The sequence below is a fragment of the Jatropha curcas genome, chromosome 7 (genome assembly GCF_041381405.1).
Source record: "Jatropha curcas cultivar XTBG-Jc1 chromosome 7, XTBG_Jcur_1.0, whole genome shotgun sequence".
Lineage (NCBI taxonomy): Eukaryota > Viridiplantae > Streptophyta > Magnoliopsida > Malpighiales > Euphorbiaceae > Jatropha > Jatropha curcas.
In genome coordinates, this window is record NC_143157.1 from 25,239,725 (window position 1) to 25,263,588 (window position 23,864).

A 23,864-nucleotide genomic window follows, 5' to 3' on the forward strand; every position below is an offset into this window, starting at 1 on the left:
ACGGGCATATGATTTATAAATTACACATTTAATACATTATTTTCTATCTATGATTTCGATCTGTATTTATTTAAATGATACTATAAATCTTCATTAAGGTGCTTCAATTACGTATAATCCCAACATTTCTTTCAATTTTTAAGACTAATATTTAAAGATAATTTCAATCCAGATTGAATTTACATAATATTAAATTTTAAAATTCTATTGAGATAAGCTAAAGCTACCCCACCTTCTGGCTTTCTTTCCCACCAATTCCTCTTTTTATCAATGCACTCAAATACAGAAAGGCATTTTCATTTTCATTTTCTTTCGTCTTCATATAAAATAAAAGGTGCACTCTTTTTGCTACCTTAGCTGACGAGGTTGCTTCAGTCAGTTAACAAACAAAAGGCTTAGCAGTAGATCACCAACTAGATAATCTGTTCAAGTATTCTCACTTTGCTAAGGATCTAATCTACACATGGAATGAGAAATATATACATTATTATAAATTTACAATCTTTAGGTACAAATGTGATAAAAGGAAATCACCTACTCCTGAATTCGGCTGCAAAATGGACTTCCAAAATCTATTATAGAATTTTCCAACTTTATTGGTACAACCACTATTTTTGCTGAAGCCTTCTTGGCAAGAGAACTGCAAAAAAGAGCAATTAATATTTCAGTTCTGAAATAGATAACAGAGCAATAATGCCACAGTATCCACTAATATCACCTTCACTAATACTACAAAAGCTTTCTGGGGGAAAAATTGATTCTGGATCTATTCTTTGCTGAGATGTAACAACCAGAGCCAGCTGACTTTTACTGCAGAAAGGAAAAATTAATTATTAATTGCTCCATCAAGGCATGCAGAGAGATGTTCTTGTCTCAAAAAATAATAGGCGATATGATTTTTTGTTTTTGTTTTTTGATATACTATGTTGTTGGGGAAGAATAAGAGGATGTAAGAGAGCCACTTTCATCCAACTGGGCTTTATTTTTAAAAAGCAATGAGGACCAAGCAAGAAACATTGAAAGAAGCTTGCATTATTGCATCTGCAACATCTGCAGGTATCTTGTTTTGTGTCGAATAAAATTTAGAAACAATTTCAAAATGCTGCATTCAAAATTTTAAATTCAGATGACATACCTGGTCCATGATGGAACAAATTTAGTATTTGGGACGTCATCGTCATCGTCTTCGTCTTCGTCTTCATCATCTGAACCTTTATACGGAGAAATGTCATAGGATTGTTCAATGTCATAGGATTGTTCTTGACTTACATTAGAAATTACACTGCCACTCTCACTTCTCTTGTAAAAGCATCCCATCACCTAATTAAAGGTAGACTAGGCATGAGCATTATATGCAAAGATAAAGAGAACAAACCAATGGCATAACTGTCTATTAGCATATCAATAAGGAAACTCCTCTTTTCCTATTATGTGTAAAAATCCCTAGCATACTGTGGCTGTGAAAATACTGCACCATCAAACTGCAAAAACTTTCTTGTCCTTGCTGTGAAAGTTAAAATGCTTTTGGGAAGTTCAGAGGACTTGACACTTTAGGACTCTGACTTGGGATGATCGTATTTGGCAAGAATAAGATCATCATATTTTATAGCGATAATGAGAATATAAAAGCACTCAAAAGTCGAAAATCAAAAGAAAACAAGGCAGTTCTCTATCTGGTTGCAAAGGGGCAATAGATTTGTTGGTCACCAAATAGCACTAGGAATTATTTGCAACTTTCTCTGCAGTTTTGGAGAAGAATTCGAGGACATTGTGTTTAATAAGAAAATGAAAACATGCAAATGAGCTTCTACCTTTGAATTATCTCCATAATTTCCCAAAGCCTCACAATCTTCAGGAATGCTACTTGCATTTATAGTGTCAACGGTTGAAACCTTGCTAGACGTAGTTGTAGGTTTAGCGTGAGGAACTGTCAGAAGACTGTTGTCTCCCTTTATCTTTTCAATCATCCCATGCTTTCCTAATCTGTCTTTGGATTCCTTCATCTCGGATGCTCTTCCATCCTAAAATTGACAACCATATAATTATAATATTCCTAAAACAGGAAGCTCAAAGGAACTTAAATAATATCATATGAGAGCCTAGGAGAACATACTGGAGCTTGGAATTTTACATCTTTATCTTCTTTCTCAGCATGAAACTTTTTCTCGTGTTGCAGCTGGCGTCTCTTTCCATCCTCAACACGCTTTCTTTTTCTTGCTCTCTCTTTCCTTTCTTCTTCTTCCCTCTGCTTTTTCTTTGCTGCCATATCAGTTTCTTTTTTCTTCTGTTCTTCTTTATTTTTCTTCTCTAGCTCCATTTGTTCTTCCATCCTTGCTCGCTCAAGCTTCAAGGCTTCCTTTCTCATCTTTCTTTCATTCTCCTTCTTTTCAGCAAGACGCTTTGCAGCCTCAGCAGCCTCCAAGGCCTTCACTTTGACGTCCCTCTTTCCTACAAGGAAGCAAAAAAGTCCAAATATACATTACCAACGAAACAAAGATGGCACACAATTTTAAATACTCATTCAGAGTTAGTATTAAACAAGTAAAAATTATAAATGTTGTGTCTTTTTCAGAGAAACTGAAGCATAGGCAACCAGAACGATAAAATAAAATTTAAAAAAAAAAATAAAAAAATAAAAAAAAAATAAAAAAAAAATTTTGAAACTCAATATAGCATCAGAAGATGACACAGACTTTGGAATGGTGAAGAATGGATGGTTCCCGTTGTAGAGACATGTGACCAATGGAACTTATATGATCATGTTCAAAATTCATGAAATGTCGAGTTCAACATTAATTTTAGACCAGAAACAAAAAGAAAAGGATTTATCATAGATAATTATTAACAAGACACACAAAAAGGGCAAATGAGAATATTTGGAAGTTACCAGTAATGACTGCAGCAGCTTGTTTTTGTTGCACAAGTGGAACAAAAGAAGTAATATTTGACACTATATTGCTACGTTTAGACTCGTTCTCTGACAGACTTGGGCCTCCTTTCCTCAAACCAGTTTTTCTAGATAAAGTTGGTTTACTAAATCTGGTACGAACTGATTCCTTTTCTCTTTTAACACCATCTCGTCCTAGTGATAAATTCTGGTTCTCCTTGTTCTTACTAGTAAATCTTCTTTTGTTACCATTCTGATTCCCCAACTTCGGTTTGGCCCTGTCACAAGTTCCACTGAAGCTGAATTCTGTGTTCATAGAAGCAAGACTGCTTCTATCACCATGTATCTGAGCTTCACAAACTGATATTAGAGTATTTGAATTCTTTGTGATGTCAGCAAGTGGCTCTCTTTTGACTGAGCTAATCATCTCTTCTGGACCAATATCTTTCAGAGATGCAGTAGGCGCTCCATCTATATTCTCATTTTCTTCATTAATGCTAGGAAGCTCTGGAATTGAGCTCACTCTCTTCCCAGAACTGCCAGACTTTAGTGGGATTCCATCCCAAAGCTTCCCCACTGGAGACATACAACGTTTCCTACTATCGCATGCAGCTTGGGCATTAGAAAATGGCAGAGAGACAGAATGGGACCTTCCATGAAGAGCATAGTTGACATCCTCATTCAAGTAACTGTAACTATCACCAAGTTGCTCACTCCAATCACCATTCGTATTAAGGGTGCTCTGCAGTTCCATGCCCTCTAAAAGCCCATTTGGAATGGACTGAAATAAATTTAATGCTTTGTGCAGTTTATAAGTAGCTGAAAAATGGGAAAGTGGTGTGTGCAGGCTACTGGATTTGCAAAGCTTCTCTAAAACACTTGAACGTCCTAGTGAAGTAGGTGGAAGATCCAACTTGTCAAAGTTGATTCCCTCGTTGGCAGTGCATGGCCGTTTGTCATTGCTTTCCATGAAAAAACTCTCAAACTCAGGCATATTTTGATCATTACCAATCTTGGAGCGGGTATGAGGAGAACCAGAGTAAGAGTAGGACAAGCTGTCCTTTTCTCCCAAATGATATTTCTTGTCCTGCGTGGTGTCTCCAGTACATGTCAGGACGTCTTCAACTCCCAGTTCTAATTTATCTGCAAGTTGAAATAAAACCTGGTTCTCTACTGCAGTTGGCTGCCCTGTCACATCACAGGCTGCCTCTTCAGCTTTCTCCATAAAACAGCCTTGAGAAACACCATCAGCCAGCTTTTTCAAACTTGAGACCACAGGTTCTCCTTGTTGTTCAACCATCAAAGTAAAAGCAGTACTTGCACTTCTATCCTTCCCTTCCAAGGTAGTTGCATCCTGTCAGTCGACATTACATTCTGCATCAGAAGCTATCTAATACCAGCAGACAGCAGACTCAGTAATACACCCCAAAAATTTTTTTAATCAGTGTGTATTTGTACCACAAATATCTGTTATTTAGAAGCATGAAGCACAGTGCATATTCTCCCATCAAAAAGATGTTGAAAATTACATATGGTTAAACATTTTTTCTATTATCATGGGACCAGTAGGACCAAACCCTCAAAGCTTAAATGCTATTGAACTATCATGAGCAAGGGTCAAACAAGGTAAAACTGATGCAAGACTGATGTATTTCCACAAAAGATATCACATTTTATTGGTCAAACAATCAAATTTAAGGAATACGCTTACTAAATTAAAGGGTTGATCACAACAATGAATTATGCCACTGAATTTTAGAGAGAGATAGAGGAAAAGGGTGGGAGCATGCTGTTAAATTTTCTTGCTGTTTTTCTCGCCTTAGGCTTTTATAATTATGATGCTTGTTCTTTTGAATTGATCATGTTCCAAGGTCAAATTTTTGTCAGCAGTTACATCTATCTAGACATATGGCATGATAAGCACATGCTGTAGCTTGTTCCCTGAATGGATGTAAAGTTGTCTAATCTTCCATTCTTCTTTAAAATCCAGATTGCCAATAGAACAGAAAATATGGGGTCAGTATCTAATTACATCATTGCAGAGCTGACACCAACAAATTAGCAAGTCTCGGAATCTACACTTGAAAAGGAAATACCTCTTCAACTTGCAGGTTCGATGGTAAAACTTCAGATTCCTCTATCTGTTGGTCCTCCATATTTTGATGCATGTCTCTAACTAGGCTGTTTTGAACATCTAATTGCGCTGCATGTTCCATCTGAGATGCACAAAAAGTTTTCAGCTTTTCAGATTACATTCAGGTTATCTACTGCATAATTCATAGATGTACTTACATGATACATTTGAATAGGCTGATATGGTTCTATGTTCAAACTTCGAGAAGCAGAAAGGGTATTAGTAAATTGACCCCCTATTTTTATTCGCTTATGCTGAGGCCATGAACCCATGAAGTAGGAATCCGCATTTTGATTTCTAGAAATGAACGAATCCATTTTCTGCTGTACAGATTTAGTGATAATTTCATCAACAACACCCACATCATCAATTATGCAAGCTTCAGATGAATCCTTCCCAGGTTTCTTCTCTTTGCTTGAAAACTTCTGCTTCTCCAGCAACAGCATATCTGTAGATGGATTAGGTTTTTCATGCAGAGCATTAGATGTTACTTTATCCAATAGATCTGTTGAATGTAACAAGGTAGAAAGCTGTTTCTCTGATGTAATTTCTTGCTTATTTTCTAAGGTAGGATCAGAAGTTTCAAGCAAACTGCTCCCTTCCACATCATCAAAATCAAGTTGCTTGGGCTGCACAAGCATAAAACATTCACCAGGTGGCATTGACTCCAAAACTTCTGCTCTGGACTTAGAACCATCCAAGCTGGATCCAGAAGTAACAGAACAAGCCTCAACTAGCCCATCATAACCTCCTATGTCAGTTTCAGCTATATTGCTTTCAATACAGGACATGACATTTGGTTGAGTACCTGATTGAACCTGAAGGTTAACGCCTTCAACAAAACTTGATTGTTCAGGTAGTTGTGATGATTTGCCCAAAGACTGAGCATGCGTACAATCATTATCCTTCATATTACTAGAAGCCATATCCACTTTCGGGAACTCATTAACATGAACAAATTTTTCAGTAAAAGAGCATGTTATTCCATGGCAATAAGCATCATTCCTCACGTCAAGGTCTTGGCAGTCCCTCACTTTTGCTTTCTCCTCACAACTTTCATTAGTGAAATCTAAAGGCTTAATTGATTCCCTTAAGTTGTCAGCATGACTGGACAGTTGTTTTGCTTTGTTAACACCATCTTCCTTCCCGTCACCACAAGAGCGCTCCAGCTTCAAACACTCATTCTCACAATTAGGTTGTGGGTTAGCACTTCTAAACCTTGTTATTCTCCCACCATAAGTGCTGCTTCCCTTTTCCTTGACACAGTTATCCCTGGTTTTTGCTTTCCTTGATCCACAACTTCCATTAGAGATGACAGATGAAGCCTTGACCAATTGCAGTAACTCACTAACAGAGTTACACTGGTTTCTTGATTTATCAAAAGGCTCTCTATGCCCATCATCTTCCTTGGCAACACTAGAAGAGTTACCTAGTTCCAGAGGCTCCTTCAAAGTGCTGGCTTGAGAGATAGAACACTTAGACCTTGTAATTTTATCAGAGAAAACATTGCTATTTACTTCATTTCCCTTGCAACTAACCACATTTGCTTCTTCTGCCGTAACACTTGTTTTAGCAAGAGCAGAAGGGTTTGCTAGTTCTGATAACTCATTGAAACAGTTAGGCAATTGTATTAAGTCATTGATAGACTTCATAGGGCCACCTTCCTTGGCAATGTAAGAAGAGTCGCCATCATTCCCAGGACCATTCGCAGATCTGTTCAGTTGGCTAGAACTTCCCGATCTCGTAGTTATACCACAATAAATATCTCTATTATTTTCCTTCCCCTGAAATTCACCTACTTTAGTTGCTGCTTCTTCACAACCTTCAGTATGTGCCTCAACAGATTTAACAAACTCTTGTCCATCAACATTCTCATATTGTAGTGAATGAATCCCAGATCCTGAAACTTGACTGGTGTAAACACCAGCATTATTTTCATCAAATGAATGTGACTTATTTGCTTTTGCACTATTGCGTATCTCTAGAGCCTTTTGCCTTGACTTTGATCTTTGAATCTTCACCAATGATTGAGCGTGATCAGGACCATTTTCTGATATTTTTGTATCTAAGCAATCTTGAGGAGATGTAACACTGAAATCCAGCTCCGGAACACCATTGAGTCCATCTTGAGTATCATCAACAAGATATGAAGGCAAAATCGACAACCTATCACCTGCATCAAGTCCATCGGTTGAAGCAAGAACTTCTGTGCATGAAGCATTTGTCAACCCCTTGTTATCAGCAGTAACAATGTGCTTTTGATATAAAGAGTAATGACTGCTGGAGCAAGGGTTTACAGGTTGAGGACGCGGAAGCAAGAGTTCTGATATAAGCTCCTCTTTCTTCAACTCTGTGACTACACAACAATTTGGTACAGGAATTTAATTACCTCTTTATCTAAATTCTTTGCTGAAACATAACTTGAAAAACAATAGATCAGCAAACACCTTATGCAAAATGCATAATCTACACAGTTGTTCATTAGTTCAGTATTTCATTGTCCTTAATAGTTAACAGCCAAAATTAGCTTTTATTTGCTTAAACAAATGCTGACCAGAGCATTCCCTACGTCTATACCAAAAAGGGCAATAATACAAGTAAAAGCCATAAATATTTAAAACTTCAAACAACGCATATGAGCAACTCCAAATGTCGCATATGAGCAACTCCAAATGTTAATGGAACTATAATGTTGAATTATAAAGCCAAAAACTCTGTGAAAGTTTGCTCTGAAATCTCGAAACACGTGCACATATATATATAGGAAATGGAGGAAATTATAATTCATAGACTGAGAAGGAATGCCTGAAATATTTCCAAAACGAAATTGAGTGGAACCTTCAAGACCTACTCAGCAAACACCATTAATTGATAAAACTAGAAGATGCTTTGTTCTGCTTTCAGTAACCCATGTTTGCTTAAGAGGAGAGATACAATTGCAATGAAATTAAAAATGAAATTATACTGTAACCACACTAAACAGCATTTAGTTAAGCATTCCATTTCCGGAAGCCAAAATGGCAAAAATAGCTCAAATTCGTTTGGGCAAAAATAGCTCAAATTCGTTTGAGCAAAGGCAACGAGAGAGAGCGAGACAGAGAGGAGATTACCATTTGGATCTGAGACAAAGGTAGGAATAGAAGGAGACCATAGCCAGGTTGGAGGCGCAATTCCGTCAAGAAGGCATTTAGAGGCGAGGTGTTGGTCGAATAGATCGGTCTGGTGTTTCACTTGCTCGATTATCCTCTTCTTCCTCTCGAAGATCTGCACGAACAGCTTCTCTATCGTCGTCATTTTCTCCTTTGTTTGGTTTTAGAGAATCGTCGCCATTGATCGTTTAATCCGTTGAGAGTATTAGAATTTTCCGGACAAAGAGAGAATGGACAGACTGTCTGCGGGTGGAGAGACGGAGAGTGAGCCTGCCGATTGGGGGTAGAAGATGGACGGCGGAGATTCGCTTAGCATGAGCGCGGATTAAATTTCAAATTTGGAAAAATGTTGTTCCTTTTCCACTGCCTTGTTGAAAAGTTTACTGGCAACTTACTACGAAGTCCCGGAGGTTTACTCAAAAGTATTAATTCATCCATATTGTTTTAAAAAATTATTAAAAAGTCCCTAAAATTTGCACTGTTATATCAATAAGGATAAATTGTAAGTTAAAGTCTAAACTTTTAAAGAATCTGGAGCCAAATTGCTTAGAATTTTGATCCCAATAATAAAAAATGATACAAATTCGTCCTAAAATTGAGATTGAATATGCACACATCTTGTAACAGCAACCTTCCCCCGATCTAATCCACTTAAGGCTAACTATTTAAAACATTTCTCTCTGTTCTCTCTGGTTTTCTAACTTTAGTTTTCATTTGACGCTGCCGTTGTTTATTAGCGGTAACTTCTTACCTCATACTTTCTACTATCTCTTTTCTTCACTTTTTTGCTTTTAATTTTTTTTTGTTTTAATAAACTCAAATTTGTTTTTTTATTTTTTTATTTTGTTACTGCTTAATTATTCATATTTGGAATTTTTTTTTGTCACTCTTGTGAGGGTTTATTGTTAAATAAAATTATGATATTTGATTTTATTTAGTTAGAGTCTTTAAATCTTGAATCGTAAGTGTGGCTCTTCGATTGATGGAGTTTAGTAATACGGCTTGTTCTTCTATTGATGCTATTGATGTATAGCAGTAGAAACTTATATGTATTCGTCAAATATTGCAAATTATTGGAAAAACAATCAAATTATATAAGATCCATAACAATTATTATTTTGACGTCCAATTCAATTAACGGACTAGTTGTTGCTACGAAAATTCATATTTTTTGTCAAGATTAACTTCAAGCGGAAAGATCTAATATTATATTTTTTTTGTTTTAATTTCATTATTCAAAGGGATATGGATTTATTTCTTACGTTAGAAGATCAGCGAACTCTATTAACTAGTAAAGTTCTATGTCATGTCTATATGCTTATTTGTAAATCTTGATATATTATTATTAATGAATTACATAAAAAAACAAGCAATCGTAATTGTATTTTGAAACAACTAATGTTATATATTACCAAATTAATCACTGCAATTTAATATTTTTACAGTTATTTCCAAATTGGTAGTAAAAAAAACTTTCTTTGTCTTATGCTCTTTAAAAATATTAAAATAAAAATAGTATTATTTTCCTTTATCACTTGCTTATAATATGCTTGTATGCAAATTCTAATTAAGCCAACCATTGTCATTGAACAGAACTGCTAAATGCTAATTAATTACTTAATAAAATGGGCTCAAGGCCTATTGGTTACTTTTGGAATGTAATGAATTACCATTTTGAAAGGCCCAATGGATCCTTTCACAGTTATTGGACTTCCTGGAACCCACTTTATGCCCAGGCAGATAAGCTTATTGCAAATTTGCAATACAACGAAATAACGGATCTAGATTGAAATTTCCCTTTTTTTTTTTTTTTTCCCTTAATTTCTTTTTCTTGATGAAGCGCCAATCATCCAGGAACAATTGGCTTTGACATTCAGGGTTTTTGGTGTGCTTCGCTCTTTGAGTTAAATTACTCTTTCCGGTACCAAGCTGCCTGACTATGAGCCCTACGATAGCAGTGGTGGTTTAGCTCTCAAAAGTATATTTTCGTTTCTTTTCTTTCTTTTTCTATTGCGGGATGGATTAGGATTAAGATATCTATGAAATTTTTGTTGCATTGCTGTCTTATTATGGGGTCTTGAAATTTAAACTATGAAGTGGGAATTTTTGGATTTAGACCAACAAGTTAGAGTTTTTTTAGTTGTAATTGGGCTTTGAATGAAAGATGAGATAATGATGTTGGGAAATAGTATTTTGATTGCTTTAGATCGTTCTTGGATGGGAGCTTGAAAGTTTGAAGTAAGTGAGCTTCTTCATTTATGCTTCATATGCTCTCTCATGTCCCTGCATATATGAAATATCTTGAATTTGTGACGATATATATGGTAGGATAAATATCATAGATAATAGATAATACATGCCTTTGTAGTTGAACCTGGAATTCCCGTTTCTATTTATTCTTATTGCATGCCCATAACTATGGTGTTGAAACATTTATTTATAGTTCTGCATAAATTTAAGTTTCCAGCTGATAAGTTTTGTTACTCGTTGAAGTTAAGATGCAATCTTGATCTGGAAATGTTGCGGAGAAAAAAAAAATGCACAAGTAACTTTTTGCACAGCCCAATTCCTTAACCTTCATAATTGCTTCAGAAGTTTGTCCTCAACAAATTGGTGCTGCTTGATTATAAATAACCAAAATGGGATTTAGCAAATATGAAGTGTTAGATTTTAATTGGTGTTAGTGTCATCTTTAAAACTTATGTACGAGTCATGGACTTGAGCATGTGTTGTCTGTACACAAGGTGCAGTTTTGACTTTCAGTGTGACTCTATCTGTAACTTTGTCTTTTGGAAGAGTATAAATCTTTAGTTTTACATTCGTGATGGGATTGCTTAAACTACAGTGTACAGTGAAAAATCTGGCCTTTAGCGAGAGAAAGGCAAATGATTTGAATTCTTTTATGTGGAATTCTTATGATTAAGGAGTTCTGGAAGTTACGAGTCTAGTTATACTTTTACAGACAATGGAGTTCCCATACATTTGTAGTCAATAATTTATTGGATTGATGGATGGAGTTGCACCTTGATAAGTAGGATCATTTGGTTTTATCTTATTGAATTACTTCTTTCAGGGTGTTCAACTGTTAACATGCTAGAAGTAAGTCAGGTCATTATCGTTGCATCTTTTCTGGACCTTCAGGATTCTAAATCAAGCATACTAAACTTGATGGGTTTTAAATACTCGTTTGAGAATGTTTGCTGGTCACAATGGGCGAAAGAGGTCAAATTGGAAGTGTTTCTTTTAACGTTGTTACTTGCGTTGATGATAACAAGAGGAGCAATGCGTTTTTTTTATTATTCTTTTTGATGAGATAAGCCTGTCTGAAATAATACACATTTTAATTAGTTGTTCATATTTTTGGAGGGTGAGAGGAGTACTAGCAGGTTTATTGATGGGCTGGAGATTCTATATACTAGAATTTATTTTCTGAGTACACTGGCTATTGGTTTTGTGGAGTGTTACTATTTCCCTCCATCCCACCCTCTCTTTTTCTTTTGTTCTTTTTTTTTTTTCTCCATTCCTGACAAATTAATATATATTTTTGGACAGTCAGGAATGCATTTGATGATTTTCATACTTCATAATTTTGTGGGTGATTGTTCGTTTACCACCTCTCCTCCTTTCTTTTCTGAAAGATTTCCTTGGGTACCTGTCTGATTATCTCATGTAATGGTGGCTACTAATAATGTCTTGATATTATAAGACTTGAAAAAACATTATGAAATCCTTTAAATTGGCTCGTCCCAGTCTATCTAAGGAATTCCCAACTTTTACATTTGAGCATTATTGTCGGCTTTATTAAAGAGACAACATGTACACTAAACTCCAGTTTGATCTAATTTTAATTGAACCAAACCTAAGTTCAAGTGTTACAATGTTGGATTTGCAAGTATCTGAATTTTTTTTTTTTTAATGCTTTAAAATTACTATTTACTAAATATTGAAATTTTAATTCAGTCATAATCTACGGATCATGGCATCAATGAAATGAAGTTCATATTTTATCGTTCAGTTGAAAAAAATATAAGATAAAAAGGAAAACATGAAACCAGTCTGAAAAAACCTGATCGAATCCCGTAGAATACCAAATCGATAAGATCTAAGAATCACTTTTTCTATGCATTTCGGTTAGTTGGGCCAATGGGTTGTCTTCTTCTATTGTATCGACTGGGACTACGAGGATGGCAGGCGGTGGTGGGACGTGGGACCTACTTTTGTGATTGCGGTGAATAAAGAATAAAAAAAAAAATAAAGCGCCAATAATCGAAAGGAAAACCCAGGGTGAGTTGGAGCCGCTCGACTCGATTTATCTGCTGCAATTGATGAAGTTGGTTCTCTAAACCTTAATCTCACACTTTCTTCTCTCGGCAATTTCAATTGCTGCTCTGTAAAGAATTGAATTCTTGGTATGATTTCTGTGGGGTTGACGGGTTGAGTTTTGAAAATATATTTTTGTCTTTTTTCATCAAAAGTTAACGGTAAAAATGGGCAAGGAAGACTTCCCCTTCTCCTTCCAAGAAAAAATTTCGTTTCTCTGTCGCGGGTACTAATATTATGTAATATATATGAACATTTCTCTCTATCAATTAAACCTACAAAAATAGTTTTGTGTTCTGTACCGCAGTAGTTTTTTTGGCTTAAACTTTAGAGTTTAGACTTGCAGCTTCTCCTCAATTGAATATTCGAGTTGTAATTTAAGGCTTGCCTAAATTGTATTGTACGCTTTGGAGGGGTTGATTCGAAAGGTTTGTTCTTTTATTTTTTTAGGTGTTGATTCATTCTAGACTCTAGGTTTATGAGTTTCTCTTTTTTCATGCAGTGGCTTTATGACCAGTTACATTGATCTATTGGGTCTCTCTCTCTATTTGAATTGTGAAGTGCTTTACTGATAATTACTTTTATGTTTTATTAGGTGCCATGGATCTTGAATTGCCAATGGACAAAGTATCTTTCGCACCACATTCCACTTGGTAATTTAACCTTACCCTTCTTTCTCTGGAAATTTTGATTATTTTCAAAGTTTTATCTTCTTTTGAACTGTTAATGACATTGAATATAATTGATAAATATTTATATATTCAATCTAAATCAGGGACGATAACAAGATGAATATTGTTCTTGTAGCCACTGGCAGTTTCAATCCTCCAACTTTTATGCACTTGCGTATGTTTGGTAAGTTATTTAGTTCTTTTTTTACAATTCTCTGAACATTTTGATTTTCGGCGTTCACTTTGATTTAGAATTTCTTAATGTTACTTTTGAATGTGATATCTGAAACTGGTCTCTCAATTGGAAAAAAAAAAAAAAAATCACTAATGCATGCCTGTGCGCACATGCATTTGCCCCTGATGGGATGAATAACCTGGTTTATGATACTGATTGATATTCATATTTATTGGACTTAATTTATTCCACTTGTATGGTTAGAGCTGGCAAGAGATGCATTGCATTCAGAGGGCTACCATGTTATTGCGGCCTATATGTCACCTGTTAGCGATGCATACAAGAAGCCGGTATATACATCCTTTTATTATGTTCATCACAGATAGTTAGCATACTAGGTGGATTTTTGTTCTAATCTTACCATTCAATGCTTTAATTATCATCAGTTTGCTGAGATAGTAAAGTAGGTATTAATAAGGTCCAATTGCCCTTTGATCTTTTTTTCCAATCTCAGTATGTAGAATTGATTAAGGAAAGTACTGACTTCACTGCTTTGTTATTTAGGGCCTCATATCCTGTGAACATCGTTTGCAGATGTGTAATTTAGCATGTGAAACTTCAGATTTCATAATGGTCGATCCATGGGAGGTATTTGGCTCCTATATCTGGACTTCATTGTGCTAATTTCCTTCATATTCTAAGCTGATACTTTACGATGCCTTGTTACTGTGATCCAATGTTTTCCTGCTTGGTGCCAATTGTGTTTTTCTCCCTGCTTAAAATGTTTCGGCCGCTCAAATTGATTTCTTATTTTGAATGTTTTCTTACAGGCAAACCAAAGTACCTACCAACGCACTTTGACTGTCTTGAAAAGAATCGAGAGTTATTTTATCAATCGTATATCCAGGGGTAAGATTAACTTTATTACAGGCAATAATGTTATAAGAAATATTTGAAGAATGTATTGTGCCATAAAACATTGTTCTATTTGGAACTTGTTTATGTATATTTGATTGTAATATTGAGGGCAATACTAATGGTTTCACTCTTTCACTCTCTTGTAGAAACCCTCAAGGTCATGCTTGTCTGTGGTTCTGATTTAGTCCAATCTTTTAGCATTCCTGGATTTTGGATTCGTGAGCAGGTATGTTGTTGGTGGCTGATGCCATGCATATCTAGATAGTGATAAGCGCTTGTACAATTAAAAATTGGAGTTCGGTTGGAAATCTTGTTTCTGATATATTTTATTTGTTGTCAAAAATACTGTAGCCATCAGTTTATGAATATTTGAGATCTTTCACTAGTTTATAAAGGTGTAAAAGTACCTTCACATGAAATGCTGGTGTATAATATAATGTCCAATAACAGGTTTACTTTAATGTTCCGCCAAAGCATATTGTTTGGTTGGAACCTACTGATTTTCGCATTTGGCATGAACCTACTGATTTTCACATTTGACATTTGCTAGTTGACTGTTAAATTAATCTCTTCATTGTTCATAGGTAAGTACAATATGCAAAGAGTATGGTGTGGTTTGCATTCGCAGAGAAGGGCAAGACATTGAGAAAATCATATCTAGTGATGAAATTTTGGATGAAAATAGAGTGAGTACTATGTTTGAATATGGAAGCATTTATCGTGATTTATGATTTGAGAATTAGTCAAATTTTATATTTGGTTCTTTGTCTATTTATCCTGTCCATAGTCCAACAACTGTTTAAACCAATCTTCACTCCCTCCAATTATTTTTTTTCTTCTTGATTGTTATTCTTTATTTTGTCTAAAGATATTAGTTGTTTCTTAGTCAAGTTTGGAAGGGAACTTAGAAATTTACGCAAATCTGAATACTTGGTTTTCAACAGTTAAAATTGCTCTGGAACTTCAAAATTTTGAATTATTGACTCTTCACTCAGAATAAAGAGAAATCTCCTTTTCATTTGAGTTTGTCAAACGGAACTTCTTCAACAAATAATTTGAGTTTGTCAAGTGGCATAAATTGGAACTTCTTCAACGAATAATTCTCTTTCATCAATTCAATGTTCTTGCAGGTTAAGATTAAAGTAGTCGATGAACTTGTACCAAACGCAATAAGTTCAACAAGAATAAGGTATATTGAATATAGTATATACATTATTGACAAACTAGCAGATACAATAGAATGACCAATTTACACTAAAGCCTTTTTTTTTTTTTTTTTTTTTTTTTTTTTTTTTTTTCAGGGAATGCATTTCCAAAGGGCTGTCGATAAAATACCTTACTGTTGATGGAGTGATAGAGTACATTAAAGAAAGAAAATTGTACAAGAACTCAAATGATAAACGCTGATCTCTAACCATCATATTGCATAAATATCACCATATGATTCTTAAAGAAATTCATCCCTATCGATTAAAGAAGCACTGTCTACTATTTGAATCATTTATGCACATCAATAAGCCACTGTTCTGTGTGTTATAATGTTATTATACACCATACCAGATAAGCCTTTTACAAAGTAGTCCTCTTGTCTTCTTTCTCTGGAACGAGGGCAATGTAGAATTTTCATTACAATATGTGAATCCTTTGTGTTTTTCTGAATATCATCTATTTTTTGGTCTCGTGTTTATGATTCAATCTACTTCTAACATCAGGTGAACTCCATCATTAGATACATAAATACCAGGTTAGTTCCCTGTGAAGCATTCATCATATTAAGCTCCATCGGAGGCACTGGAATGAGGATGAAAGGCCCATTACTTTTTTTATGGCCTATCTTTTCTTTGGTCGGAAGTTCGTTTCCAGAAAAGAGGCACCGACCTTCTTTGCACAAAACAGAAGATGGGAAAGAAGATTTTTCAATTTTTCAAAGCAAATATAGTTAAATCTCCTTTTTTTGTTTTTTTTTTTTTGGCTTAACCGTACTTTTCACTCCTAAGTTTGTCAAAAGTTGCAATTTCACTCCTAAGGTGAAGAAATATTTTAATATTAAAAAGTGGGTCCCACAACTCAAATTTTCGTTTCTGTCCTCGTTGTCATGTGCCTTTTTCTCTCTTTTCTCCGTCTCCCTCCCTCTTAGCCGATCAAACCAAAACAAAAATAAATGAAAATAATTCTAAACATGTCACAAAATAATTTCAGAACCAATGAAGCAATCTAAATGAATAAGAAAAATATAAAAAAATTAAGAAAAATTAAGGACTTCAGTCTTGAAGAGAATTATTTTTTATATTATAAAATTTTAAATGCTAAGCTCTTGACAACCTTGTTGGAGATGATCCTCTCTGTGCTGCTAATATATGTACTTTTGGTGCAGTTATGTCAAGCTAAAAAAAGAAGCCATGGATTAGAAAATTGAAAGGGATCGAATATATATAATTACCTAGTGAAAATGAAGCCATGGAAGATGTAATCTAATTAAGAATTTTGAGAGCATCATAATGGCCAAAGGAAGAACATGCATAACCATTTTCTCAAACATTATTGCCGAGGGGTTTACTCTCCTTATCTTTTCACTTCCATGCCTTTCCCAGTTCTTGCTCCAGTGCCTCTTCTGTAAAATACAAAGAAATTTCAGATTAGACTCAGTGAAGAGAACAAGAAAAGGAACAGAGAGAGATAAATCAGATTGAGCAGAGAGAGATATGGTGAAGAAGGTGGCAGAAAGTGGAGGGTAAAAGTGAAATTTTAGATTGTGGATCCTATATACACAGGTGGTTCATAAGTTCATAAGTTTGCCCTTAATTTACCAATTTGATGGAAACTATTACGGTTGATATGATTTGAATATGAGACCTATCACTCCTTTGGTGAGACAACTAACTATAGCACGCCTAGTTAATATATATTTTAACATAAAACCAAACCAAACCTTAAATTTTATGGAATTTATTTGTTTCAAAGAAGGGTTTAGGTTGCAATTACTGTTAAGTTTTGAAATTGAAATGCCCATGTAGCAAAAGTGGCGAGGATAAAATTGTAACTTTCAATAAAGTATGAATGAAAAAGTATAAATATTTGATAATAAATTGAAGCCATTCCCAAAAAAGAAATGAAGCAAAAAAAAAAAAAAAAAAAGGTGGGGATTTCTATAATAAATTAAAGTTGCTTACTTTACATTAAGAGGATACGTTACAGAAAAAAACTTTCGGATTTGGTCTTAATGGTTCATTAATTTCGTATCTGTCATGAAAATATTAGGATTTCAGATTTTTTAGAATCATCTGAAAATAGATAATATATTTCTATTTTAAAAAGATAGTCTATTTTCTTTTTTCACGCAGATTAAGGAGTAGAAATTATTATGATTAAAAGATAATTTTATTCTCATAAATTTTTTATTATATTCATTTTAAATAACACATGAACAATTATTATATAGAAATAATAAAACTATATTGGATGAAAAATATAAATTGCAATTAATGCAATTTAATATGTACTCTTTTTGAGAAATTTAAAAATTTCATCTGCTAAAATTAACTATGAAAAGTAAAGCTGACCTGGAAAAAGTAACGAATTAAATAAAATTATTGAAAATAACATGAAATTTAATAAGGGCGTAATATGTAATTTAAAAATTAATTACTCCTATTGTTTCTTAATAAGTGCCTATTTTGTAAAAAAAAAAAAAGTACAAGAATAAAAAAAATGATTAGAAGTATGGCTAACACTTTACTAAAATGCCTTTCTAGTAATGATAAACTTAATTGATTATTCAATTGAATTAGAAAGATATATTTGGAAGTAAAAGTATAATGTTACTTTCATTTCATAAATGGACACTTATATTATTATTATTATTTTTTTTTTTTGGCAAAATGGACACTTATTAAGGAATGGAGGAATATAATGTAAAAAGAGCAAATGTATTATATTTTGGGACAGATCAAAATGAAAAGATAGACTTTTTTTTTCAGGCCGATGAAGTGTCATGAAATTATTTTTTATGATTTCATAATTTTAAAATTAATATTTTTTTATTAGTGATATAAATTAAGAAAGCCTTACATATTGTCGAATAAATCAAATACTAACAATTAAAGTAAGTATATCATTTTCAACAAAAAAAAAAAAAAAAAAAAAAGATTGTTAAGAAAATTATGATGTTATAAATCTTGAATTCACATATGATTATAATTTAATTTTAGAGTGAACTTGATATATGTTTTAATCATAAAAATTTTAAAGTAATTAAATGAAAATTTAAATTGATTTTTTCCAATAAGATTCTAAATTATTTGAAAAATTATGTTCCAATGCTTTTAATACTTTTTTTTTAGTATAATTAGGAGGTGCAATTCCCCTCGAACCGTAATGGGTAAAGATTTTTACGTGACAAGTTCGATGAAACAAACTTATATTCTCCTTCCGATCAAAGCAATTAATTGTTCTCATTCTTTAGGAAAAAAGATCACCAAAGAATGACGAGTAATGACTAATGTTTCATTGCAACATGGAGCAAGCTCATAAGTCACGAAGGAAAAAAGATAACTAAAGAATGACGAGTAACGACTAATGTTTCGTTGTACTATGGAGCAAGCTCATAAGTCATAAAGTACGTAGGAAAACGACTAATGTTTAGCTGCATCGTGGAGTAAGCTCGTAAATATCAAAAACGAGTGATTATTCTTATTCTTTATAGAAATAAATGTCATCAAAATTACGAAGGTGTTGGTTAGAATAGTAAGCGACCTCAATTCTCTTAAATGTGAAAATGTAAGTTTAATTTTTAGAAAGCGCACTTTATTGGAAAGGAAAAAAAAAATCTTTACAATTTACTGTTGGAAGAGTATATAAAAAGAAAATGCCGCAAAAAATGAGGAATAACGACTAATGTTTCATTGTAGTATGGAGCAAGATCGTAAGTTATAAAGCAAAGTAAACGACTAATTATCGGTTGAGTTGATTAAGTGGAGTTAGTTGATTCGGTTGAGTAAATAGTCATTTAATAATCAATTCTCATTCTAAATAGAGTACTCCATTATAAGATATAAGTCGTTTAAAATTTTAATAAGAAGATTAATTAATTTCCTCATTATAACAAAATCAGAGATAATTGATCAAATTATTATTTATTTTACATCATTATATTGTAACTTATATAAGCAAGAGTAAAATTAAAAAATGATAATTTATTATTCCTTAAAATACTCAAAACGACTTATGACGGAACAAATATATAAAAGAATTAATATAAATATATATATATATATATATTGAAAATAATTGTTTAATCTTACTCTTCATAGAAAAAAGCCACCAATAGGAAAAGGTCGCTAAAAATACAGAGTAGCGACTAATGTTTCGTTGAAATATGGAGTAATCTCATAAATAGTAGTAATTAAAATTGAGTAACAATAAATGTTCCATTATAATATGCTAACAATTTTAATTTTTGTGAAGCCAAAATAACTAAATTTTTCTTGAAGAAAACCAAACCAATTAAATTGAATTAAAATTCTAGTAAAAAAAGAAAATTGAAATAATTATAATAACATATTCAATATTGTATAGAAAATCTGTAAACCAAAAGATAATAAATACAATATCGTATTCATTATCGACAAGAAGAAATTGTGCTTCAATTCAAGAAAATAATATATACATTACCAATGAATTTTGACTTTGACTTAATATTTAAAAAATCATCTCCAACATTATTATAAATCTTCTTAATCAACATTTACAGTAATAAATATAATAAATATATATATATGAAAATAGCCTAATATAATCGAACTTGGCAGATAAGAAATCAATTAATAGCACCTTGGGAATTAAAAACTATGTTAATTACAACGTTATCTTTATGCACACTTTCTCAATTAATTAGGTGTAATTAATTAAACAATTGGCATTGGCTTCACATAATCTAATAGGTCAACAATCAAATGCTGAGTGTCCATTAGAGTATATATACACTCCATCAACTTCAAATTTTAACGATGCTTTAATATATATTGTAATTATTCAATAATAAAATAACGGTTAAATCAGTGAAAGTGAATTATATCTCTAAACTAATTTTGTCATTTTGATTCGAACTGAAAAACACGTGTCCAAGTTCAAAAATTATATATAAAACAAAAAGTGACCGAACACTTTTCCTAATATGGAATTTTTCATTCCAACAGTTAAAGATATGAAAAAGAAGTCGTAACGCCATATCTAAAATAAAAAGTTACTCCGTAAAGAAAATACTACCTTATAAACACGTAAAAAAAAAAAATCTTACCTACTTCCGATATATGGACTCATCAATCTATATATATCAAATAAATAAATAAAATATTTTTGATTGTAATAAAAGTATTTTTGACTATTCATTAAAAAAAAGACCATAAAATAATAACAATTTTTAAAAAATCCCCTTGGATTGGCGTGAAATGGGGCTATGTATTTTATTTATGAAAATAAAAAAAAATGACTTGTACATGTGTAAATGAAAAATTAAGGGCATAATAATCTGCAAAAGCTTACCAAGACTGGATTCATGATTCTAATTAGGAAGTAAACCAATGAAATTAAAAATTCAAAAAGGTAAAAAAATTGAAAAACCTAAGGTTGTTTTACTGGCGCCTGTTGCTTCCGGTAAAGACAAAACTTATAGCCAATAAGAGAAGGCTGTCACCGGCTATACTGAGTTCCTCGTTAAAAACGCCGGTTTGCCAAGTGTGGTTCACTGCCTGCACTGCCTATAAATAATTCAACTACTCGACTGGTGTAGTGCAGATTGAAGAGACAAACTAATATATTATAGTTATATACATATATTTTTTTTTAGCAAAAAAATATTATTATATTTAAAGTTTTCATTTATGGAACGTGGAGGCAGGTTCCATCGCTATCGCAGACATGCAAAACAACCTTCAATCTCTGCTGGTGCTAGCTCTGCAGGTATTGTCCCCAACGATGGATTTATGTTTTCTTTTTCTTTTTTTTTTCCCAGATATTCTCACACTTTTTTGCCATGAGACCAACCTTGTTTCAGGATTCACGAATCACGACTACCGCTTTTATAAGTAATTTTTTTGATGGTTTGAATCGAAAGGATCATCTGTAAAATTTAAATCTCTTTTACCATTTAAGTCATTTTTTATGGATTCTGAAGTTTCATTTATATCTTTTTTTTTCGTTAATTCTATCTTTTTTTTGTTAATTATATATATATAAATATAAATTTTTGCTTGATACCCTCTTAAAGAGAGAAATGATATTCTCGAGTGATTATAGATCACGCATAAGAGTAATTTTTCTCTTTAAAAGATATCAATTATCCATGCTTATGTGATTTTTTGCTTTTTTTTTTTTTTTTTTGACCTTTTCCTTTTTGCATGCAACTGTCTTTTCAATTTCAGCCTTCTTGATTTTGCATGGAGGAAAAAAAAAAAAAAAGAAAATTCACTTTTATTCACCCAAAAATGAAAAAAAAATGTTATTTTCGTTGGTTTGGCAACCTGATTTGGCAAACCAACGAAAATAAATATCTATACGAAGGTCACGTTTTTTCTTTATGTTTTCTTTCTTCTTCTTCTTTAATTATTTTCTACGAATATCTATATGTTGATAACTTGATATGAGATTAATGTCTTCTTCGATTTCTACTGCTCCTCTCCTTAAAATATTGGTCATAATAATAAGTTTTCTTGTTTGTAATATGAGTATCTCATGAGATAAATATCTTTAATGTAGTTATTGACGTGGCAGCCATGCATGTAATTGCTGCTGACTCAGTCGGGCAAATCTATTAATGGAGTTTCTCTCCTGTTTTATTCAAAAATAATTATTATTTCAGGCCATATGGAATTTTCGTAAGGTTAATTATATCTATTAGCCTTGGATTTGAATAATAAATATTAAATATAATTCGTCTTATTGATGGAATTTCAAATTCTAAAAATTAGTGAATGTTTTTTTTTTTTTTTTTTTCAAAATCCAAAATCAAATTTTCATTGTGTAGAAAATGGTAAAAATTGCTTTTGGATATGGAATTTATGAAAAACACATGGGGAAGAGAAGAAAGATTTGACTTGACTGATTCTTGACTCATACATAACTGAATCTGAGCATAAGATTCTAAACTAATCATACGTGAGCCCCACATAAATTCTGATTGATGTGGGACCTACATACTGTATATACAAATAGGTTGTTTGGTCGGTCCCGCAGGTAATAGTTCCTCTGATAGAGGCACGTGGTCCATGCAAGCTTGTGAGGTGGCATTTACAACCTTTTCCTCTTCTGTCTTACTATCATTTTGGTCAGCTCTAGACTTTTGTTGTTTTCTGCTGATGTGGATAAGAAATGGACAAAGGAGATAAACTGAAAAGATGCTTTATTTTTCTTTTTATTAGGCATTTTGTTTGGTAAGCATGAAAATCCATATTTTTATAAAAAAAATATATTTTGATATTTAATTCTTTTTTGTTAATGTATCTCTTCTCTATTTAGATCAAGCAAACTCAGTTCTTCCCAGCACTCTGAACCCAAGCCACGCCAATGGCAGCAATTCAGCAACGGCGGAAGCCACCCAGAAACAGCAGCAACCTGGTCTGTACATAGTGCGGGAACAAGACCAGTACATGCCAATAGCCAATGTTATACGAATCATGCGTCGAATTCTTCCTCCCCATGCCAAAATATCAGATGATGCTAAGGAAACCATACAAGAATGTGTATCAGAATACATAAGCTTCATTACCGGAGAGGCTAATGACCGCTGCCAGCGAGAGCAGCGCAAGACTATAACTGCTGAGGATGTGCTTTGGGCAATGGGAAAACTGGGTTTCGATGAGTACGTTGAGCCACTGAGTTTATTTCTCAGTAAATATCGTGAGTCTGAGAACGAACGCAACTCTTCTGTTCGTGATCCGATTCTTAGACGCAGTGGCGTTACAGTTGCTGATTATGGAAATTTTCCCATGCCTCCTTTTGTTCCTGGCCTTCACATGGGTCAACATGTACCAGGCATGGGCATGGGCATGGGCTTCTTTGATCCTTCTATGTATGGTGGATATTATAGGAATGCTTTTGATGGTGCTGGAGGCGGAGGCAGCGGCAGCGGCAGCGGCGGTGCTGGAGGCAGCAGTGGCGGTGGTGCTGGTGGCTCATCCTATTCTTCAAATCCTCAAATCAACTATGATCCATTTGCTCAGTATAAGTGACTAGCTAGAAATGAAAGGAACATGACAATAGGACTCCAAAGAAATAATGGGGTATTTTACAGATTAATGTTAAATTAAAAGGGAAATACAGGAGAAATGGCAGCAGTGAGAAAGCATTTGCTTCTTCTCTGTGTTGCTTTCTGCTCTTCAAGTTACTATTATATAGAATGTTTACTTAACAAATGACAATGGCTTAGCTTCCTGCTCGAGTTTTCTTCTATTTTTTCATTTCAACTGGAAAAATAGCTACTATACCCCTTTTATCCTCACTCATAGCAACTTATTTGTATATGCCAAAAGAACAATTAATTTTTTAAAATTAGTTTGATAATAAAAAATAAATTACAACCAAGTTTTCAAATTGAGATTCAATAATTATAATTTTT

General features: G+C 33.3%; 3 protein-coding genes across 12 annotated transcripts; 2 read left to right on the forward strand and 1 right to left on the reverse strand.

Moving 5' to 3' along the window:
• Positions 1-281: 281 nt before the first annotated feature.
• WYR (inner centromere protein, ARK-binding region protein) lies at positions 282-8,517 on the reverse strand. 5 transcript variants are annotated; one of them, XR_005177998.2, is made up of 10 exons: positions 8,132-8,516; positions 5,180-7,377; positions 4,984-5,103; positions 2,888-4,241; positions 2,114-2,448; positions 1,812-2,021; positions 1,136-1,320; positions 719-810; positions 539-640; positions 282-457 (listed from the first exon to the last, which is right to left on the reverse strand). XR_005177998.2 is itself a non-coding variant. In XM_089724138.1 (9 exons), exons 1-9 carry the CDS (start codon positions 8,313-8,315, stop codon positions 609-611), a joined length of 4,686 nt encoding a protein of 1,561 aa, XP_089580264.1. In that variant the 5' UTR covers positions 8,316-8,517; the 3' UTR covers positions 282-608. The 5 variants fall into 5 exon arrangements, 4 of the variants coding, with proteins under 4 accessions (XP_089580264.1, XP_020534581.1, XP_037494686.1 ...); XM_089724138.1 differs by having other exon boundaries at positions 282-640; positions 2,132-2,448; positions 5,180-7,371; positions 8,132-8,517; XM_020678922.3 differs by having other exon boundaries at positions 282-640; positions 2,132-2,448; positions 8,132-8,517.
• Positions 8,518-9,946: 1,429 nt separating this feature from the next.
• NMNAT (nicotinate/nicotinamide mononucleotide adenyltransferase) lies at positions 9,947-15,915 on the forward strand. Of its 6 annotated transcripts, none has more exons than XM_012215608.4 (10): positions 9,947-10,148; positions 13,086-13,143; positions 13,266-13,345; positions 13,601-13,686; positions 13,901-13,984; positions 14,167-14,245; positions 14,401-14,480; positions 14,839-14,940; positions 15,385-15,443; positions 15,556-15,915. In XM_012215608.4, exons 2-10 carry the CDS (start codon positions 13,091-13,093, stop codon positions 15,659-15,661), a joined length of 729 nt encoding a protein of 242 aa, XP_012070998.1. In that variant the 5' UTR covers positions 9,947-10,148; positions 13,086-13,090; the 3' UTR covers positions 15,662-15,915. The 6 variants fall into 6 exon arrangements, with proteins under 6 accessions (XP_012070998.1, XP_012070999.1, XP_037494700.1 ...); XM_012215609.4 differs by lacking the exon at positions 9,947-10,148 and adding an exon at positions 12,222-12,579; XM_037638772.2 differs by lacking the exon at positions 9,947-10,148 and adding an exon at positions 12,222-12,500 and having other exon boundaries at positions 13,298-13,345.
• A 5,151-nt stretch (positions 15,916-21,066) lies between these two features.
• Positions 21,067-23,687, forward strand: LEC1-1 (nuclear transcription factor Y subunit B-6). The gene is made up of 2 exons (XM_012215613.3): positions 21,067-21,211; positions 22,766-23,687. The coding sequence occupies exons 1-2, from the start codon at positions 21,133-21,135 to the stop codon at positions 23,476-23,478; spliced, it is 792 nt and encodes a 263-aa protein (XP_012071003.1). The 5' UTR covers positions 21,067-21,132; the 3' UTR covers positions 23,479-23,687.
• The last annotated feature ends 177 nt before the right edge of the window (positions 23,688-23,864 follow it).

Excerpts from the sequence above, each read along its gene's own strand:
- LEC1-1 (XM_012215613.3), top strand. The coding sequence starts at position 21,133 with ATGGAACGTGGAGGCAGGTTCCATCGCTATCGCAGACATGCAAAACAA. Across the intron at positions 21,212-22,765 it reads TGCTGGTGCTAGCTCTGCAG|ATCAAGCAAACTCAGTTCTT; the intron begins GTATTGTCCCCA and ends TTCTCTATTTAG.
- NMNAT (XM_012215608.4), top strand. The coding sequence starts at position 13,091 with ATGGATCTTGAATTGCCAATGGACAAAGTATCTTTCGCACCACATTCC. Across the intron at positions 13,985-14,166 it reads TAATGGTCGATCCATGGGAG|GCAAACCAAAGTACCTACCA; the intron begins GTATTTGGCTCC and ends GTTTTCTTACAG. Across the intron at positions 15,444-15,555 it reads ATAAGTTCAACAAGAATAAG|GGAATGCATTTCCAAAGGGC; the intron begins GTATATTGAATA and ends TTTTTTTTTCAG.
- WYR (XM_012215604.4), bottom strand. The coding sequence starts at position 8,315 with ATGACGACGATAGAGAAGCTGTTCGTGCAGATCTTCGAGAGGAAGAAG. Across the intron at positions 1,321-1,811 it reads ATTATGGAGATAATTCAAAG|GTGATGGGATGCTTTTACAA; the intron begins GTAGAAGCTCAT and ends ACCTTTAATTAG. Across the intron at positions 641-718 it reads CTTTTGTAGTATTAGTGAAG|TTCTCTTGCCAAGAAGGCTT; the intron begins GTGATATTAGTG and ends TCTTTTTTGCAG.